Raw genomic sequence first — 21,242 nt, 5'->3', positions numbered from 1 at the left:
ACTGAAATTCTTGCAGATTTTTCACCATGTCACACCTTTTTTTAAAAAACATTTCACCACACAGCATCTACAACATGCTTACCTAACCCTCTCTTTGGAGAACTGTCAAAGGCATGAAAATCACATTATCTTTCCCGGCCACAGGCATGACAGATGCTAGTATATAGGTACATATTAACTGCACACGAGCAACACTAATTCATTTCCAAGCCTTTTAAAACCCGTCATCTGTATAATCGCTGTACCATTAAACCTTGTGTATACTGTACAGTATATGGAATTATCAAGGACATTCGTATGGGCAACGACATCATGTGCTACTTTCTGAAACTTATTCACCTTGTTTTTTTAGCTACGTGTGTGTGTGTGTGTGTGTGTCTTTTTTTTAAATGTCAAGTTCCCAAAATAAAATAAAATACCTAAAATAAAAAAAAGCTACAAAAGTGAACTTTTTGTTCATTTTTTTTTTGTCATCATAGCTGCTTTAGTGAGGATTGCTACGTGTTATAAACCTTACACACAGAGCACTTTGGATTGGTTGTGCACATTATAATGAAAGCACATGAGATGACTGTAATTACAATCATCATCATCATCATCATCATCATCATCATCATCATCACCGCAAACCAAAACCATAAACATAATCATAATCATAATCATTATCATCCTAATGGCAATTATAATCTCAGGCTTAAATGATATATTCATACACCTGCTTTATTTAAATACTAACCCAACACTTTTATTGGCGCATATTCATTTGAGGCACCATATGCACACTTTGCTGTTAATCGTATCCCCAGATCTCTTTTTTTTTTCTACTCTTCTGTTGTTGTGCTACTTCATTTTATCAACACCAACCCAACAACACCCCCCAACACACACACTCTTTTTATTTCTCTCTCTCTACTGTCTCTCCGGTGATTGATGGAGTGAACGGAAAAAGGCACCGGAGCGCAGAGCAGCGTGTGGCCACTAGTCCGAGACATCATCCTTTCCCAGAATGCACCGGGAGAGACTGTGAGACACGAGGAAGGAGAGAGTGTGGACCGGAGTGAGGGAGCGAAGAACGAGAAAGGGAGGAAGGGAGGAGAGAGGAGGGGGGGAAAAGAGCAAGAGAAAAAGAACGGGGGAGAGCGCGGGAGTGCACGAGCGAGAGAGGGGAGCTCAGCTGAAAGCCGCAGACTTAATTCTATGCATCATTAAGCAGTCTCACTCAATGCAACATCCCCTATACATCATCCACGCTCAGTAAACACAACGATGACATTACATTAGCAAGCGCAAATGAATTTTCTTTTTAGAGGGAAATTGAGAATACTCTCTTTGCGCTGTCTCTCTCTCTCTCCTTCTCTCTGCATCTCTCTCTCTCTCTCTCTCCTTCTCTCTGCTTCTCTCTTTCTCTCTCTCTCACTCTTTTTCTCTCTCCTGGCCGACACGTTGTGCAGGCACTCGCAAAAACTCCAAGCACAAGCCATTAAAAAGGAGGGAGACTGTTTAAACAAACACAAACAGAAATGTTGTGTCTGCTCTCATACACACACACACACACACACACACACACACACACACACAATTTTAGACTTGTCCTAGTATTTACAGGCACAAGACATCCTTTTTGTCTAGAACTAAGTCGATCCGTCCTACAGATTATTTTTTACACACATGTACACACATTTCTTTCTCACTATAATAGCACGATAGCTTTATTTCCTTTAATATGCATTCACACAGAACTCAACCCTGGTGTAAGTAAGAATGAAAACACATCAGAAGGTGTTGCTATAGGAAAATAATCAACGGCTGGATTGTCCCAGCCAAAAGAGTCACTGTTTACCACTGAAGGTGATTATTTTCCCATAACAGCATGGCCTAGAGTGTTTTATTCCACAAATATAGTATTTCATTTATTGAAAATTCACAAGCTATATTTTTTAATCTATTTATAGTTACATTTAATTTTAAGAACAGCTGTAATCGCTTGTTCCTTTACCAGCTTTTCTCTCTTTTTTTTAATCTTTTTTGAAACAAAATTCATTTATTTAAACTGATTAAATTTAAAATTATTTTCTTGCTGAGTGTCAGAAATCTTGAGAGTTTAGCTTTAACAATGAGAGTAACAAAGTGCTTTTTTTTTTTTATACATTTTTACTGTGAGAATCTTTTATTTGGCAGAAATCATGACTGACGTTCTGAGTTCCTGCCCCAAAGCCTGAGTCTTTGTGTGTTTGTTTAATGATCTGATTCAGTGGCCGCAGGACCTGCATTCATAGACCGTATGTGCCACGGTTTAAACCTTCCTACCGCTTTCTCTCAATTCCACTTCCAAAATTTCATCCCTCTTCTTTCTCCATATCCTCTACCTCCTCCCGTTCTGAACCCAGCTAATGCGAATAGCATAAATTACCAGCCTAATCAAATGAATAATTATGTTTTATTGCACAGATTATGTCTTTTTCTCCTCAAAAGAGGAGAACGGCGTTTCTCCTCCCCGTGCCTAAAGTCGATAGAACCTATTAAGAAGTGGCTATAGATCATCTCGTCTTGGCCCGGCGTGCCTTTCGGAGGGCTATTGAATCTGTTACAGTAAGGTAACACCCCACTTTCCCCCCCGCCTCCTTCTCCAGATTTGGCCAAATGTAAAAATCCATTTTGCCGGTGCATGCATGCATAAGGAGGCTGTCATTTGCACTGTATAATGGCAGCAGCTCAGTCTTGCAGTGAGGTCTGGTGAGAAAGTCGAATACCCCCCAACACCAACACACACACACACACCACACACACACACACATATACTGTATAATCTGTATATATGTGTGTGTGTCCAGACTCTCTCTATCACACATACACACACAACAATTCTGTGGGAAGCAGAACTCTAGAAATTAGGGTGATCGATCTGGTAAAGGTCTGGGTTGTTCTGAGTGGTGCCTCTGACCAGGATGAAGCCAAAGGGAGTCTGGAGTCAGGGGTCAGCTGTGAGTCAAGAGCACGACTTCTGACCCCTATGTATCTGAACGCCCTAGTAAGCCAGACTTCCCAGAGATCTCACTTTCCCGAAAAGAAGAAGAACATTATATATATATATGAAGGAGACTTTAATGCTGTTTGACAGGGTGTTATTTGTTTTTCGCTGCTTTATGGAAAAACTGACATTTTGATCCAAACTGAATAGATGTTGCACAAAGAGGATACAAATGACATGTTACCTTTTGGTCAAAATGTGTGCTGTCTTGATGCAAACATACACACACACACACACACACACACGAAATGAAAACGTAATAGGGTGATATGTTCATTATCTTAGTATCTATTGGGTTGTATTGTGTTGCATCTATATATGATTTTGATCACATCATATTGCACACACACACACACACACTAGAAATGAAAACGTAATCGGGTGATATGTTTATTATCTTAGTATTTATTGGGTTGTATTGTGTTGCATCTATATATGATTTTGATCACATCATATCATGTTTCGGTCATAAACAGGATAAAAACTAAATTCTATATCAACTTATTCATCCCTTCTTTGTTAGTCACCTAGAGCCTTATCATTCCACACTCTATGCTATAGATATTGATCAAAATTTGGTCCTGATCTCCAATTTTGCTTCATGTGTCAGCTTCTAGTAACATCATCATCAGAGACGTTACTCAAACAGGATAAAAAGAAACATTATAATCACAGTGAGATCACACAATCAGTGGAATATTTGACATTTCATCATGTTCATTAGCACAGCCTTGTTGTAATTGTTGTTCTGTCTGCATCTTGTCACAGCAGACACAGATATAACGACGGCATGCCACCGCTGTGCAAATCCTTGGAAGTGTTTACGTTCTCGTTCATCTCCATCTCTGTCTGCTATCTATCTACCCATCTCGCTCTCTCTCTCTCTCTCTGTCTATCTGTCTCCACACCTTCAAACAGGAACGACAGCCCCCCTGCCAGGCCCCCTCTGAGCGCTCTGGGGTTGACCCAAGCTGAGGTGCGAACTCCCCGAAAAACACCCCACTCCAAACTTTTCCTTTTTTACGACCTCGTCTGTGATTAGAGCACGAGGGCAGTCCACTCCATAAAGTGTCCGTGGAGAGGGAGAGACATCAAAGCTGAGCTGGCAGGAATGCCCATCATTCTTCCGCTGTTCTATCACGGCAGCATGCAATCAGACTAGATGAGGCTAGAGAACGACAAGCTCTCAGAGGAGCCATGGCTGGTTCAGCACTAGGTGATGGCTGTGTGTTGGATGTCGGTAAAATAAATACAATAAACATCATTACAGATTATCTTATTGATTCTTAATCCTCATAGTTCTAAGATCATAACATATGCAACAACAAAAGAATCATAATGGTCTTCACTGCCAGCTCTGAAGCTCTTATGGTCTTTAAGGAATCATATTAATGAATCATATGAATCATATAAATGAATAATGACTCGGTTGCTTTGTGAAGTGATATCACATAATGGATTTTACACATACATGTGTTTGTATTTTCACACGATTCGTTTATTTTCATGTGATATTTATTTCAAGTTAATTTACTTTTTTATGTACTCATAATTCACTTTTGATTTTCTTACACGTTGTGTATGTATTTTCATATGATTTTTACAAAATCAATTATTTTTATGTGATTTTCTTTTTTGCAGATGCTTTTAAGTGACTCTTACAAATGAGGAAATACAAGTGGAACAATATTTTGAGCAGATTAGTGCTACTATACAAAATTTATATACAAAATGAGTGAAAAGAGTAGATTTTTTCCACCTGATTCAAATGATTTTTACACAATTCAGATTTTCCATCAGATGATTCATTTATATTCATGAGATCCCTAACAATGATTCATGTTTTTAAATGTGATTTGTTTAACTGATTCATTGTTTCATACGATTCATATGTTGTTGTTTTTTTTACAAAATTAATTTTTCACATGTGATTTTTACACAGTTCAACTTTTTCACCTAATTTTTTCAAATGATTCTTTTAAGTTTTATGAGCCCTCCCCAACCTCCCCCCACATACACACAAAGTTCATCTTTTTTACATTATGAATTGTTTTTACAAATGATTTTTTTTTTTCAAGTCAGGAATCACAAATTGAAATGTTATGAGTGCATCAAAATTCAAACTGACTTTCATTTCTCAGGTGAATAAACAGGAACAAACATTAACTTAAGGTAATATCTAATACCTGTAGTGTGTGTAAGCCTAAAATAACTATAATCACCTTCACCTCTCTGCTCTTGCTGCAAAATTTGTTGATTTGTTTTAATCAGTTGCTTCAAGCTTTTTAATGAAAAACAAAAACTGACTATATGACTTCCATTTTTTCTTCTGAACTAATAAGACAATAGATTATTTTCTTTTTAATATTTATCACTTAAATTTTTATTTCAATTATTCCTTACTATATACGTCTAGGATCTCCAAAATACTGTATTTGATTATAAAGCAGAAAGCAAACACTGTTTTTATTTCTATTCCTTTATGTGTTTTTGTGTTTTGTTAGGGGTGGAGATAATAGTGTGTGTGTGTGTGTGTGTGTGTGTGTGTGTGTGTGTGTGTGTGTGTGTGTGGGAGTGGACTGGGGGAGGGATCTTTCCTGGATACTGCAATTATATGGGAGTAATGATGTTTATTGTTTTTAAGTCTCATTGTTGAAACAATTACAAAGGTGTGACATGAACTGCATTGTGTTTTAATGCACACAGACCTGTTAAAAAAATGTGTTATTTTAATAAATAAATCATGGAATTTATAGAAATATAAAGCAAACATCTTTATTATTAGGTTCATTTGGATGGACTGATTTCACAAGTAAAAACAGATTTGGATCAATTTCAAGAACAATATGAATTACATTAAAAAAATAAATAAATAAATAAATAAACTCCACCATACATGTGAACAATAAACAAGTAAAAATAAATGAATCATAGGGAAAGAAATCTTTGTAGAAAAATAAGATCTAGATGTGGAAAAATCAACCTGCGAAATAATTTGAACATAAACAAACAAACAAACAAATAAATAAATAGATAGATAGATAGATAGATAGATAGATAGATAGATAGATAGATAGATAGATAGATAGATAGATAGATAGATAAATAAAATACATGTAGAAAAAAAAATCACATGCTCTACAAATAAATTAATCATGTGAAAAAATAACATCATGTACATGGGTAAAATTATCATGTGACAATTAATGCTTAAAAAAAAAATTAAAGAAATAAAACCTCTCTGTCTACACGTGTAATAATCTGTAATGTTTGAGTTTAACATGCTAAAATAATTTTAGAAAAGAGAGTAACAGAGAGTTTTACAGGACATTTCATCTTTCACATGTTCTGCACTCTATTCCTGTCACTCAGGCTCATGTGCGCCACCTTGTGGCCAGGGTTGGCGTTTCTCCAATCATCTCTAGTGCTTCCTGCTATCACAAACATCATCAATTACTTGTTTGTTTCTATGACAGACTTCAGTATAGGCTACACATGAGGAAATAATATATTAGCGGCTTCATTTGTGGCCAGTAAGTGTGCATAAGTAATCGTAATAGCAGTTATTGGGGCAAAATGAGTCGCATATTACTGCTTTATTTAGTGTTTTCTTATTATAATAGATGGATAAGGAAAGATGAGTGAAGTGATTGAAATAAACCTTTTAAATTACAGTTTTTAAATGTTTTTTTTTAGCACACAGCTGTTTGTTTTACAGTTTCAACACCAAACTACATAGTAGTTACAGAATTTAATACAAAACATGGCCGAGTACCAAGAAAGTGGAAGTGAATTATACTATACACAATTAAATGAAAGATTTTGGCTCTTAGGGAAAAGAATCTAGCAAATTATGCATGTAAACGATGTTCGTTAACATATATAAATATTTCCTAAATATTGTTATTAGGAAAATATGATTTTACATGCAAATTATTGATCCAAAAATATTTACTTTCTGAAAAAGTAAAACTCTGATTGTCAGGTCTAACAACAAAAGAACCTTTATATTTTCTTAATATCATTTCTGAGATAAGGAATAAAACATGCTGTAATAGAAATGATCAATGATGGGATATTGTTTTTTTATTAAATCTATTTGCCGTTCACCTACGTTATAGCAGCTGTACTTCCTCTGTACTAAAGATCTTCCTGTGGTGCCGAAAGTGTAGAATGATTTCCAGATTTCAAGTATTTCTTTATTAAATACAAACACACTACTTTTCAGTTTTAGATTATAAGGAGAAATATGATAATGTATTAGAATTAATATGAAACTGATCTGGACCTACTGTCAGAGCTGTTACCTTAGAAAAGAAAAAGCTCAATCAGAATCAAGTATTCTTACAGCCCTTTGGGATAAAAGCGAATGATTAGAGAACACCAAGCTACATTTTTTATTACGTACAGTATATGTAAAACTATTAGTGATGGTTTCATTTGCTTGTAATAAATAACACTGTTCCTGCCTTGACAAATTAAGAAATTTCTCCTCAGCCTGTTTCCATTTGGTTACCTTCAGTTCCAGAGTATTATATCGATTTTGTTACCCTCTCCTGTGTGAGGAAACTCCTGTGGGCTTCCTATGTAGATGTCATTGCTGAACTGTGTGGAAACATCGATTACGGTGGAGGACACAGGATATCTCTTTCCTGGTTCCATCCCAGGCCATCAGCCTCCTCTTGCCTTTTGTAGGAGGGTCGCAAGCGGGACTGTGGGAAGCGTGAAAGTCCCGTGATTTATTGAGCTTTGCAGGCCTCACTGCCTCTCGCTGTCAGCCAGCTTATATGCACAAGTGGAAACTTCTTGATTGCTTTGCCCCCTCTTTTTTATATGCCAATCATAGGCAGCACAGTGAGTGTCTGTAACATCCTTTTTTGGTAGGTTATGAGACCCAAATTTTAGAACATTTTGTTTTGATTTGTAGTGAGTGAGTAAAGAGTGAATCTATTTAGTAAATCCAGTAAATTATCATCATCATTTAGAGTAATAAACCAAAATTTTTGACGCAATCAAGTTATCCTTAGGATGCAATTGGGTTCGCTTGCTATATTTATTATATAAGATACTACTACTACTACTACTACTACTACTACTACTACTACTAATAATAATAATAATAATAATAATAATAATAATAATAATAATGTCAGTAAGAAATATTTGCAGTAGAACAAAGTTTCTTTGTGTCATCAATAAAAAGCGTAAATGGGAACGACCTATGTGATGCTGACATCATCAAAACACCTCTCGGTTTTGCAGCTACACAGTATTTTCTCCTGAGCAATGCTATTTCTCCCAGCTATGCAAATAAACCATTTCCTTCGTATGAGCATCTGTCTTTTCCGGGTGCTGAGGGTAGCTTCACCTTGAGGTCCTGTCGCCCTCCCTCTCTCAATCAGGCCTCTCACCTATTAAACCCCAAGCTGCATATGGAGAAAAGGAGAGAACAGCAACAGCCTATTGGTGTGAGTCAAGGCCAGCCCAGGTTTGTTTTTTATCACAGCAAAGCACCCAAACCGTGTTGCTATGAAGTGAGCTATATAAATGCAAATGCCATTGGGCATCTATTAGAGAAGCTTGGGAGAAAGGGGGCTGTATGTAAATGTCCTATAAGAGGCTGGGGCACTCATCCCGAGCAGATTACTATGGCCCCTGATGAAAGCCAGGCTAGTGCACGGAGAAAGTGCCAGCGCTTTGTGGTAAATCACAGCAAACAAGGTGAGAACTTCAGGTAATTGAATAGTTGTGGGACCTGCATTTGATTTATTGTATATGCAGGAGCGAAAAAATTGCTGGATTGTGCATATGCACAGTGGGGTTTTGTCTGACTTGTATGTTTTGTGCAGTGAACTGGTTTGGACTGTGATGCATAGCTCACAAAGGGTGGCTTCAAGTCAATATGAGGTATTTTAGCAGGTGACATTACACTATAATCCCAAAAGTAATCACTGTGATGTCATGGTTCAGTTAATTCTACATGAATTGACTTGTATTGACATGTGATACTGTGTTGATGAAATATTATCACAAGAACATCAAGCATAATTCTTAATCGTAGTCTTAGTAGACAATACAGTCACTTGCTTTTTCTAAATACACCAAAATAAAAGCTCATGAACAAAGTACAAATACTGGATTGAAACAGAAGATGCAGCATATAATTTTTTTTTTTAATTTAACAGATGATGAAAAATGGATATCCACAAAATAATCATTATTATACATTCAGATGTTTATTTTAATGACACTAACATCCATAAATCAAGGCCAAGAGAACAAGTGAATGACAATCACAAAAAGACACATTCAGGCTTAGTGTTTTGTCATAAAAAAATCACAAGGATGATAAATATTTATTGTCCATAAAATATGTAGGTCATATTTGTTTCATAAACGTGCTACAACATGAAAATGTTAAAAATTAAAGTAAAAAAAAAAAGGGTCATTCTTTATTTCATGATCAACTGTAGTTGTTGGATAAACAGCTGTGGTGTTAATGGAATAAAACACTTCAGGATTTGTTGTTATTCGAGTGACTCATTTCTTATAACAGCATTCAGGCATGTTTTATTATCTACATGTGACACATAAAGGCTCACTTTCCATTAGAAAAGTCCTACCGCTTATGAGAACAGCACAGATTCCTTTTATGACAGTTTAAAGGAAAGATCAGCCTCGTCGTATTTAATTCGTCGTGGAAGTCTTTAAAGTTTTTCGTCTGATTCTGAACTTTCTGCCTTCATGAACCAATGTGTGTCATAAAGACAGTGTTTGTTTTCTGATATCGAATAAACTTTTAGTTAGATTCCAGTCAAGGTTTTCTGTTTTTTTTTTCTGTGCTTGGGTTACTGTATGCAGACTTTAACGTTATCCCTGTGTTTGTGTAGGTTTGCTCACATAAAAATTGTCCCTTGGTTAGAATGTGGATGTGGATGGTTCTGCAAGATGGACTCAGTGTCCCATCTGAGCTGTATTCATACTTCTCTTTCAGCGTTCCCAGGATAGCTTCCAGGAACAGCCCTGAACAGGATAAAATGTGCATCTAAGATGAACAAGAATGTCATGCTGGTCAGTGGGTTGTGGGTTGCATCACACAATTACCTCACAGGTCACTAGCTCTATCTTGAGGTCATGTCCGTATGGATGGGGTTTTTTTATGTTCGATTTCGGTGGTTTCCCCTTGGTTCTATGGTATCCTTTCATATTCCAAAAGCATACCGGCAGGTAGACTAGCTATGTTAAATTGCCACTAGTTGTGAATGAGTGTGCAAATAGAACCTTGATGTCCAGTTTCCGAATATGTTCCCTTTTTCCCTCCCAGTGTTCCCAGTACAGGCTCCAGATTCACCTCCATTCTAACCAGGATAAAGCAAGTAAGTTAGAAAATATATTCTATATTTAGATCTTTATATCTATATTTTGTAAATAAAGCTAGGCTTGTACTAGCATTAGTAGTTGAATGTCCTCAGGAGTGACATTAAAGTGGAACTAGTGGAAACATGAGGAAAAGTCGCCCCCTACAGGCGAAATGCGGTGCGCTCTTTTGGGTATTGCTTTCAAGGGGCTTGCCTCAGTGCGACTCGACTGGAAACGAAAATATGTCGCTCGACATTTCTATCAGTTATTCTACCGATTAGTTTGTTTGTTTTTTTATTAGTATTTTTTATCTCTATGGTTTCTGGTGCTTTCTTACCGAAGATGAGGCAGAAAACGTTGGGTTCTGTCGTGGGCTTGCTTTGCACAGGGACCTGCTTGGCGCAGGTAAGCCAAGTTGAGCGCTCTGGATGCGGCTGCTTGTGTAACTCGAGCTCGGGGCTCACAGCTGGACGCAGGCCTTCTATTGTGCACTGTTTTTGTTTTCGACATAAAAGAAACTAGGCGTGCATTTCAAACGGCTCAAAGATTAACCATAGAAGGACGACATGACATTTAATTTTGAGGTGGCTGTATTTTCCTGGTATTCTTAATGACATAGAATAATTGTTAGCCTTTAACTGGGCAGTCTTTTTTATTTCGTAACGTTCAGTTATAAATGCTAAGCTATTAGCCTGACTCGGAACTAGCCGGCTAACGGTAACTGCATCAAGGTGAACAATAGTTCGGTTGTTATGAATTTATGAATAGACGTTTGTAAGAGTTGACATTCGGTGCTTGTTTACAAGTTACATTCCAAGTTGGCTAAACTAATTAGCCGCAGTGCTAACTCGCTATAATTGTATTTATTCTTGACATAAAATTAGATTTATTAGCTAGCAAACCGGCTGCAATAAAAAACGAGTAACATTTGTGTGACTGTGAATTAGCGAGGTGGCTAATTACCGAGGAAAGTTACGGAGAAACTAGCCGACTTTCTCATGTTTAATTTCCGCTTACGTTTGTATTAAGTGTGTCATTTTAACTGCAAAATAACATCGTTACATATTCTTTGTTTCTATTTTTAATTTAACTTCTTTTGGTTTCGCTTAGACGACGTAAACGAAGGCTTAAACTGGACCATTTATAGCTCAGTATATCATTTTTATTTTCAATTTGTTTACACCGAATATCAATTTAATTCAACTAAAAGTGCTTTATTTGGATTGTAATTTGTGTAAAAGTTTCCTAGAAAACGGAAAACGGAAAGAAACAATATAGAAAATGATTTCAGGTCTTGCTCTATTGTATAATATGAACTAATGCAAATTGTTTTTTTTGTTTATTTTTACTTCGTCTCTACAGAATAATTCATTAAAAACAGAATAATTAAGCTATGGGATTAATTCTAATATTCCTAGAGAGTATTTTCTCTTTATTTTGTATTATTAATAATAATAATAATAATAATAATAATAATAAACAGTTTCCATATTGTTTGTTGTTGTTTTTAAAATACAAGTTACTATGTATTATGTAATAAAATCACATTTCCTTAAACCTATGACAGTGCTTCGAAATGTAAACGTGACCTTTTGTATAAATAAACAAACAAATAAATAAAGAGGAATAAATCCAGCCTCATTTTTAATATTCAAACACACACTGCTGCATGAAGGATTATGTCATATGAAAATGTAAAAACTATGAAATAAATATTTACCAGTACAGAAAGATGAATCATAACTACCTCTAACCAACAACCAATTAGAAGAATTGGTAACAAATAGGTTTAAATACTTATAAGCAGCTTAATTTAAAAGCAAATGATAGGATTTAACGTGCATGTAAACATGTTGTTTGATGTATATTCAAGTATATTTGTAATGAGAATTATTTCTGATGTTATCATGTAATTGGTAACGTTATATACACATGTAATGTAAATATTGTTATATTTTGTGTTTTTACTGTTTATGGTTTCACAGGGCAAGGAGTTCTGTTTCGGCGTGAACAATGAGAAGTACAGATGTGAGATGGGTTACTGTTGTGGTGAGACCGAGTGCTGCACTTACTACTACGAGCTGTGGTGTGAGTGTCATACACTGTCCTGCTTTGTTCTTTCCTCTGAGCTTTGTGATGTCTTTTTGTCAGGCTGAACATGGGGCAGACTGGTACCCAGTGTTTACTCAAATTTAAATGCATTTGTAGGTTTGAATCCCCAAGTATCACAAGCATATAAGGTCGCATGTGTAGTGAGAATGAATCTTTAGATATCCTGTAAACTGCAAGCTGCCTCTGAAGAAGAAATGTAGTGGGGACAATCAGTCAGTGCTGGGGAAGAAGTTTATTTCTAATGTTTTTTTAAGTAGCTATATGTGTGTGTGTGTGTGTGTGTATTCAGGGTTTTGGTTGGTCTGGACTCTCATCATCATGCTGAGCTGCTGCTGTGCATACAGACACCGGCGGGTTAAGATGCGCCTGCAGCAGGAACAGAGGCAGAGAGAGATCAGCCTCATGGCCTATCAGGGAGCCTCCAGTTCTTTCATCTCCCCACCACCCCTCAACCTGCGTAAGTGTGACTCTCTGACCAGTGATCTGATCTGTCTTTTTGAGCAAAGGATTGGCCAAGAGAAAACCTTAACCGTTTCCACAATTTCATCGTAATGTTTACCTCTGCAGCTTCATCTCAGAACTGACTGAACAAACCGGTATGTTTTGAATACATCCTCACAAGTATCACAAGATTTTACTGATTAGGGTTCACGTTTGTTAGAATAGGTTAGGTAACCTTTGAAGTGCTAAGTTTAAAAAAAAAAATATGGTGTACCCCAAAGCTTTTTATTTGAGAGATTAATCTATTCATATAGTGGAGTTTGGGCTTAAGTTACACACGTCAATGAATATTTTCATTCATTTTGCTCTCATTTGTTTATCTTACATTAACGATTTGCTCTTGCTGATATCACGTTTATTTTATGTTTCTTAGCCAAAACAGAGTATGTTTAAAAATCCTCCAAGACATTTATGACTCAGAAATGGCTTCCTCTTTGCTATATGTGTGCACAACATGGGAGCATACACCACTATATAATGTGTTGGGAAAACATAGTTGTTTATTTGCATGTTTCGGTGCACGGTGATTGAGTCCTTTGTGTAATGTTATTTAAATGCTATTTAAAGATAATCTGTGAAAGTTTAACATTTAGTAGTCTTGGCCAAGACAAAAGTATTGGCACCCTTGGTGGCGATTGCTGCATCTAATTTCCCCCTATATAATATAGACACTCCAAACCTATCAAATGATGACATTTTTTATTTGATGTTATTCAAGTAGGAAGAGTAACACGTGAAGTTTAAGCATTTGAAAGATGTTGGAAGTGACAGAATGATTGATATTTGTTGTAGTGTCTCTGTTTTGTTTTTCTTTTGCTTGTGTAAGACCCTTCTCTTCACTGCTCCAAGGGTTTTATGTCTAACCTGGCAATCTTTTCTTTCTATTTTAGGCTTCTGGACAGACTGCAAGCTCCCTGATTATGAGGAAGTAGTAGGCCATCCTCCCACACCTCCTCCACCTTACTCTGAGAATCCTCCAGAAATTTGCGCTCAGCCGTCTGTCGCTTGTTCAGAGTCAGCTGTGGTGTTGGAGACGGCGCAGGCGGAGGGCAGCAGTGGCGAGTCGCAGGAACCGAACCTTGCAACAGCTGCGGCCCAATCTGAATGCATAGAGCACGGAGTGTCGGACGTGCACCTGGAGGAGGAGCTGAACACCAGACGGAGACACGTGACGGGCGACTCAGGCATCGAGATGTGTGTGTGCCAGCTGGACACAGATGAGTGCTCCGGGATTGAGGAGGACGAGGGCAGGATGTGTCAGGGGCCCAGTGGAAGCTGCTGTTCAGAGAGACAGGCTCTCAGACCCAAAGAGATCTCACACTCACCAGAATCCAACGGCGATCATGTGGTGTGAGTGTCATAACGCGTAACGTTACCTGCAGTTGAAGGGCATACAGCTTTGTCATGGTTAGCATGTTTTTTGTTGTTTTTTTTTTTTTTTTTTCTCATTTTTTAATTTTTTTGCTTTTTTTAAAGCCAACCCGTAAGGTAACCTTGAAGGCAGGGTGTTGGCATGTTTTGCCATTCAAATATCAACCGAATAATATAAGGACTTTGCTCTTACATTATCATTAACAATAACAATTAGTTTTTTTTAGAGAGAATTTTTGTATGTAGATTTTTGAAATCCTTTAATTTTTGCCATGCGTTTGAAAACATGAGAAGAGCGAGCTGCGCTTTGAAGCTCCTTCACATTTCACTTAATTGCACATCTCACTTGTCTTTGTGGCCTGCAACAGGACACTCACCCCCACCCCGTCTCTCTCTCTCTCTCTCTCTCTCTCTCTCTCTCTCTCTCTCTCTCTCTCTCTCTCTTTTTCTCTCTCTCTCTTTGTAAGATTCGAGTTCAGCCATGTCGTCATGGCCTGTCAGTCACTGACTTTCCTTGCACAGAGGCTGAAAGACAGAGCTCGAAGTTGAGCACCAGGACAAGTCTGACTGCTCGTCTTTGTTTTTCACAAGGCTGTGCTAAACAGAGTGCAGCTGAGGAGCTGACATCAGCTGAGCTTCATCCCTCAGGAACAGAGACACACTCTGAGGAGCACAGAACTGTAAGAACACCTTCTGAAGGAGAGCTACATAAAGAAACCATCCTGTGCTTTGCATCTATCATCTATCGCCTTTTTCACCTTTATTCATGACCCGTGGAGATGATGCAGGGTTGAGTGGCTACAAACCGCAGTGATTTGAAGCGGTGTCCTTATTAGCAGTTTAATATAAGGATGGGCAGAAAAAATAAAAGGACTGACTTGATTCTAACCACAAACCAGCAAAGCAGCAGTGCCACAGTATAACGGCTTTTTGTTTTCTGATTCAAACTGTTACAAATCTAAACGATTTAAATAGAAGTAAGAGTTAGGATTTTTACCTTTTTATGGAAATAAGGGACAAAAAACCCAGGTCTCTATAATTAGGCTGCTTTCACAGTTTTTGGTTTTTTTTTTAGCTTCTCTGTAACATTTAAGAGAACATTTAAGAACTTATGTGATGTGACTGTATTCGGCTACAGTTAAATTAGGAACGCCACATTGCACATCAAAAATGTGAATCACAAAAATACAAGTTATTGTTAGTTATATTGTCATTTTTTAATATTCAGATTTTTTTTAAATAACATAAATCTCCACTCAGACTCGTTTTTCACCAGCATTATGCCCTCCGTGTTGCTTTTTTTTTTTTTTTTTTAAATATATAAATAATACACTCTACCTGGTGACTTGATTGGTCCGGAGGGATAAGAAAAAAGACATCACTTTTTCATTTTCTTCTTTCGAAGCTCCGCTGTGAATGATATACAAAACACATTTCAAATGAAATTTTAGTTTTTAACCCTAACCCGGGATCATTTCTCCCCAAGTTTGGGTTTGAAGCCAGCAATGAAGATGAAGAACATTCTGACTGCTGCTTCTGTTTATTTAGGAGACACTGCCAGCTTCACCTTTAGCTCCCTTGGACCATATGCCTGTAAAGTTCATTTACAAAAGAAAATCATACAAAGAGAAATGTAAACCAGTGCATAACGTGTACCAAGGAGGTTTTAATAGCTTCTAAAAGCTAGGACGCTTTTTCATGATGAGAAACGGCATGCGTTGTGTGTTCAGAAACCAGACGTGAATGATAACTATTCTTCGGCATGAACCTTTAACATGGGCCCGGATTTTGTAATTGCACTTGAGAAAAGAAATTTTGATACCATTTTTTTGTAAAGTGACTTATTTGCTTTAAAGGAAAACTCCAGCATATTTTTCAACCTTTTTAATCGTGTGTGTGTGTGTGTGTGTGTGTGTGTGTGTGTGTGTGAGTGTGAGAGAGAGATTAAAACAAACAATATGTAGAAAAATAAAACAAAAACCTGTTTATACCAAAACTGACTTGTACTGGCAGTCTACGGGTAGTTTGGAGTGTGTTCTACTGACAAACATTTTTATGAACATTTAAAGCTTCAGTTAGTGACACCTTAGAGTGAAAGATTAATGAAAATGTTTTGCAAAAATAAGCTTTGCATAAACATTTATTTTGCAGTTCAACAGCTGCCCTTAGGCTTTTATTATAAGTGAGTTTTGTGTAAACAGGATTTCGGTTCTTTTCAAATTACAGCAGAGGTGCCAACTTTGCCGTAGTATTTTACGATTTTGTAAATGGCCGACACCCCAAAACTATTTTCTGCTTTTTCAATGAATGAATGAATGAATGAAATCCATACGGCAGAAAATCCAATAAAAAGGAGAACGTTCGAACTGACACAAGACGTGAAAGATGCATGTATCTCTGGTAGCAGTTTCTTCCACATCTGGATGATCTTTGACTAATGATTTCATGAGCCGGGGTCTTGTGAGCCAATAGAGTATGAGGGTGGGGCTAAAGTCTCTTTGGTTTATTAAAAATGAAGATGCTACTTACAGTGATGTATCTAATTGTTGTCATAATGTTCTCTGTTGCTTGGGGCACATCTAGAGCTAAAATTAGCCATCTTATTCACCAATATTATTTCGTTTCCTGGTAAAATTCTGCGAGTTCCTTTGTAGCACAGCTGGCACCGCTGATGTGTATTCACACAGTTCATCATCCATTGTAAATTAGATTTGTTCTCTTCTCAGTACAGAACATGTTAAGTCTTTTCTACGGTAATCACACATACACTAAGTGTGTGAAATCTAATGTTTCAGCGAAGTGTTGGCAGGAAAGCAGAGTCTTGGCCAATGCTGCTGTTCTGACTCATATCTTAAGGGCTTCAGTCAGAGTTATATGCACGGATATACCAATGTTTTATTTTGTATCATGCCGCATGACTGCACCGTGTTCGAGTACATGCTTTCGGCTGGCTGCCTGCAAGATAGGCCTCATTTATCCGTCTTTAAATAAGGATGTTTATTTTCATAAGCCAACCCAACTAAAAAGAATCGCACCGGACATACAAAGGTTTCTGTAAAGCTGTTCTGTATGATTATTGGCGCCAGCTGGAAATTACTAAGCACATTCATGACGCGCCTAGAAAACTCCATAAAAGGCAACACTCTCTAAATCTCCCACTAATGCAGCTCAGCCACTGCAGCGAGTCGCCTACTGGTTTACAACTACCGAGTTTTACCACTGAGTGCGAACCACTTGATAGTTTCCAGTCATGTGGGAATTCCTGTGTGTGTGCGCTTCTTGCACTCGACATCAACAATCCTGTGGAATACGTGAAACATGTTGGCGCATATGTAACGATGCTCAGCTCTCGCACCGTCCTCGCATTCGATTCACTGTTATTAGCACTTGCTCTTATCGTCCCTTTGAGTAGCTTGTTGTCATTTAATCTCATCATTTTTGACTAATTTGTGTGTATTTATAATCTGTGAAGACAATAAATTCAGTTACCTTGGTGCGGAATAAAGTACAGAAAACATTTTGACGCATCGTGAAGCTGCTCTGCTAGGTGACTAATGCTAATCAGAACATACTGAGCATAAAGCAGATGACCCGTTGGTGCTGCGTTTTTATTGACCTTAATCCACACTTAGCAGTTAATCAGTTATTATTATTATTATTAGTAGTAGTAGTAGTAGTAGTAGTAAGACTGCTTTGGAATGATTTCTGGAATGTCCCACTGCAGGTTTAGAGGCTCTAAGTGGTAGATAATTGATCATTGAATAGTTTTTTCCCCACATTTGTTTTGTTGTTCAAGTGATTTCAAACAGGAAATGTGAAGGTGCGCTATATCTACTTTCAACAGTGTAGATATTGTTCCATGTTTCTGGAATAATTTATGGCATGAGGAATAAAATCTAATTGTCTGACTATTTTTTTCATCTGGTTGAATCTCAGATGTTGGAATTATCTTAAAATTGTCACTTGATGGTCTCAGAATTTTGATGTGATGATGGGTCTGTGCAAAAAAAAAAAAAAGGTCTTTTGAGTAGGGTTTACTTTGTGTAGTGCGTAGGTCAGAAAACCGGATAATCTACTTAGCTAGCTTTGCAGGTAGGTGACTAGCTCACTGGACTGATGTGTAACATTTGGTGAACCCCATCACTTTTTTCCCTTGTGTAAGTGGACTGTAGTGATCAGTGTTTGAAAATGGGATCATGGGTTAGAGGCTGTCTCCTATTAACCAGTCACAGTTCTTTCCTCCAAAAAGATCAGGAAGTCAGGAAAGAAACACATAAGCCAGAAATTTCAGAATTTTGACACAACATGCTGAAGTTTCGAGATAAGCCAGAATTCTGAATTGGTCATTTAAAAGTTGCAGAGAAGTCAATTGTTTAAGGTATGATCTTGCAGTAATAAGCCAAACATCAGATAAAGTTTTTTGAGCTAGGCCAAAATGTCAAAACTTTGAGATAATAAGTAAAAAAAATAATCGACAGACTGCAACTGGTAGAAAAATATTTAATACAGTTCAATTTTTCTTTTCTGCTTGGTGGAATTGGCCTTGTGTGACTGTTTGTGGTGGTTTGAGAGAGGTTTGCTGAAGCATGTGGTTGTGTAGATGCAAAGTTGCATGTCTCCTGAGTAGCAGTGTGACCTGTAGCAGCATCTGAATGAGATTTAATATGGTTTTTGTTTTTGTTTTGTTTTTTAATTTTAGGGAATGAAGCATTTAGCTTCCATATGTAATGTGGGGCAGATTTTGCCCAAATAGTATGGCAGTATTTTTTGTTTTTTCTTCTTAAAAAAAAAAAAGGGCTAGTAAGTAATTTAGTTTATATTAAGGTTCATGTGTCTATTACATACAAAACGATTGTACATTTTAAGGCCGCTGTTGTGGTGGTTGGTTAATTGGCTGCCATGTTTCTGCAGTTTTGTGTATATATAAATGTATGTACTTAGAGATGTGCAATGATTTCGATCTCTCTCTCACACTTCCTCCCTCTTTCACTCTCTCTCACTCACTCACTCTCTCTCTCTCTCTCTCTCTCTCTCTCTCTCTCTCTCTCTCTCTCTCTCTCTCTCTCTCTCTCTCGACCTGTGGGAATATGTATGAATCTGGAGACGTGTGTAATGGAGAGAATCACATCTCTCTCCCTCTCTCTCTCTCCCTCTCTCTTTCTCTCTCTCTCTCTCTCTCTCTCTCTCTCTCTCTCTCTCTCTCTCTCTCGCTCTCTCTCGTATCTCTCAGCACAAACGAGGCGACAGGAACCTTGGAGACGGAGCTGCAGGTGTTTTGGCCAAAGGTTTAGATCAGTGATTCTCAAAATGAGGTCTGATTTTTTTAGTTACACATTGTCAGAACCTGTTGATGGACCATTTAGAAAGAGAAGGCTTTCTATGTCCCTGTAATAAAACAAAAATCTTATTCTGATCTTCAGACTGTTCAGGGATCTGTGAGGTTCAATGTTTAAGGAGTCACTGACTACAAAACACTTCAGTCCTTCTGGTTTAGTGAGGAAGCCTTGCAGCATTTCAGGGCTGTTTGGGTTGTGTTTTCAGATCCTCTCTCGCTATCTTTCTCTGTCTCTTTCTTGCTCTCTTTCTCTCCCAAGAATTTAGCCATAACTCAGTTTCAGTTTCCATTACACATCCAGTAGGGATGTTTACACTCGCCGTGCCTTGTTCTTCATAATGAAGCTTTCCCAAGGAAAAATTCCCACCCTTCTCTCTCTCTTTCTCTCTCTCTCTCTCTTGCTCTCTCTCTCTCTGTTTTTGTGTCTTCACACCTTCGTACTGTATCTAACTATAGGCTATGCACGCGAAAATGAAATGTAGGTAGGCTCTGCAGTGGTTTTGTCAATACAAGCAATACTATTCTCAGTCCACATTGCACTGCATCTCAGTACACGTCTACTCTGAGATGAGAAATAATTTGCTACTACAGTCGTTTTGTACACACACGTTTGTACATTTAGTGTCTTTTGTCATCTAAAAATAAAAAGGGTTAAACAAGCGAAAAAGTCTCTGACTTAAGACAGCTCAGCTTGCAGCCTGTCTCTCGCTCCCCTCTGGTCCAGACCTGTTCGATTCATTCAGTCCAGTACACTTCCATCTTGTCGACTTACTTTGATTCATTACTGCTACGTTACACACGATACACAGCTTTGTGTTGATCCCTGAGCACATCCCGTCGTTGGAACCGGTTTCTAATTTTGTTGATTCAGTTTGCAGCGACTGAAATCTGAACCGCTGCCTCACAGGACAGTGCGTAGACTCGCCGTAATATAGCCGCGTCCTCATATAAGCCTGTTCGAAGGCTGTATGATTGAAGGGTTTTTTTTTTTTTTTCTTTCAGTCATGAGTAGGACAGAAGTTCTGTCACGCATCCACTGACATTTTTAGCTTCATAATCCATACTATCATTCAGTTCAGTTAAAAAGCGTGTACACATTTAAGTTCTTTGTTACTTATTTTACTTGTTACTTAGAAGAAGCAGTTGTTTAAGAGCACAGAACTGTTCCTTTTCTTTGTTGCTGTTGCTTGTTACTTAGATCAAGCCAAAAAATAAAAAAGGATGGTGAAATGGGAGGAAAAATCTGAAAATCACTGAGGAGTGTGGGAAATCCTAACGCTCGGGGTTAGCAAGAAGTCGGCTGTGTACTCTTTGTATTTTATTTTTGTAATAAAATAAATATTGCACACGACTGCCTCGCTGATGTGTTTATTTGCTGAAAATGTCAAGCCTGCCTCGATCGTATAGCACGATATAATTAGCAGCATTGCAAACCAGGATAAGATGATCTTCCAGCAAGTCTGAACATTTAAAGCACTTCTGTCATTTCTGAAGAATCTTTGAACAAGAACTTTCTGGAAACGATTTTCAGTAGCA

General features: G+C 37.6%; 1 protein-coding gene across 2 annotated transcripts; it reads left to right on the top strand.

Annotated features, from left to right (window-relative positions):
- The first annotated feature begins 10,585 nt into the window (after nt 1–10,585).
- Nucleotides 10,586–21,054, top strand: wbp1 (WW domain binding protein 1). 2 transcript variants are annotated; one of them, XM_060862551.1, is made up of 5 exons: nt 10,586–10,792; nt 12,373–12,475; nt 12,789–12,956; nt 13,891–14,350; nt 19,602–21,054. In XM_060862551.1, exons 1-5 carry the CDS (start codon nt 10,703–10,705, stop codon nt 19,660–19,662), a joined length of 882 nt encoding a protein of 293 aa, XP_060718534.1. In that variant the 5' UTR covers nt 10,586–10,702; the 3' UTR covers nt 19,663–21,054. The 2 variants fall into 2 exon arrangements, with proteins under 2 accessions (XP_060718534.1, XP_060718535.1); XM_060862552.1 differs by lacking the exon at nt 10,586–10,792 and adding an exon at nt 10,806–10,971.
- Nucleotides 21,055–21,242: the final 188 nt, after the last annotated feature.

Source organism: Tachysurus vachellii, chromosome 26, assembly GCF_030014155.1.
Source record: "Tachysurus vachellii isolate PV-2020 chromosome 26, HZAU_Pvac_v1, whole genome shotgun sequence".
Lineage (NCBI taxonomy): Eukaryota > Metazoa > Chordata > Actinopteri > Siluriformes > Bagridae > Tachysurus > Tachysurus vachellii.
This window is presented reverse-complemented; position numbering and strand designations above follow the sequence as displayed.

Excerpts from the sequence above, each read along its gene's own strand:
- wbp1 (XM_060862551.1), top strand. The coding sequence starts at position 10,703 with ATGGTTTCTGGTGCTTTCTTACCGAAGATGAGGCAGAAAACGTTGGGT. Across the intron at positions 10,793-12,372 it reads CAGGGACCTGCTTGGCGCAG|GGCAAGGAGTTCTGTTTCGG; the intron begins GTAAGCCAAGTT and ends ATGGTTTCACAG. Across the intron at positions 12,476-12,788 it reads TTACTACTACGAGCTGTGGT|GGTTTTGGTTGGTCTGGACT; the intron begins GTGAGTGTCATA and ends GTGTGTATTCAG.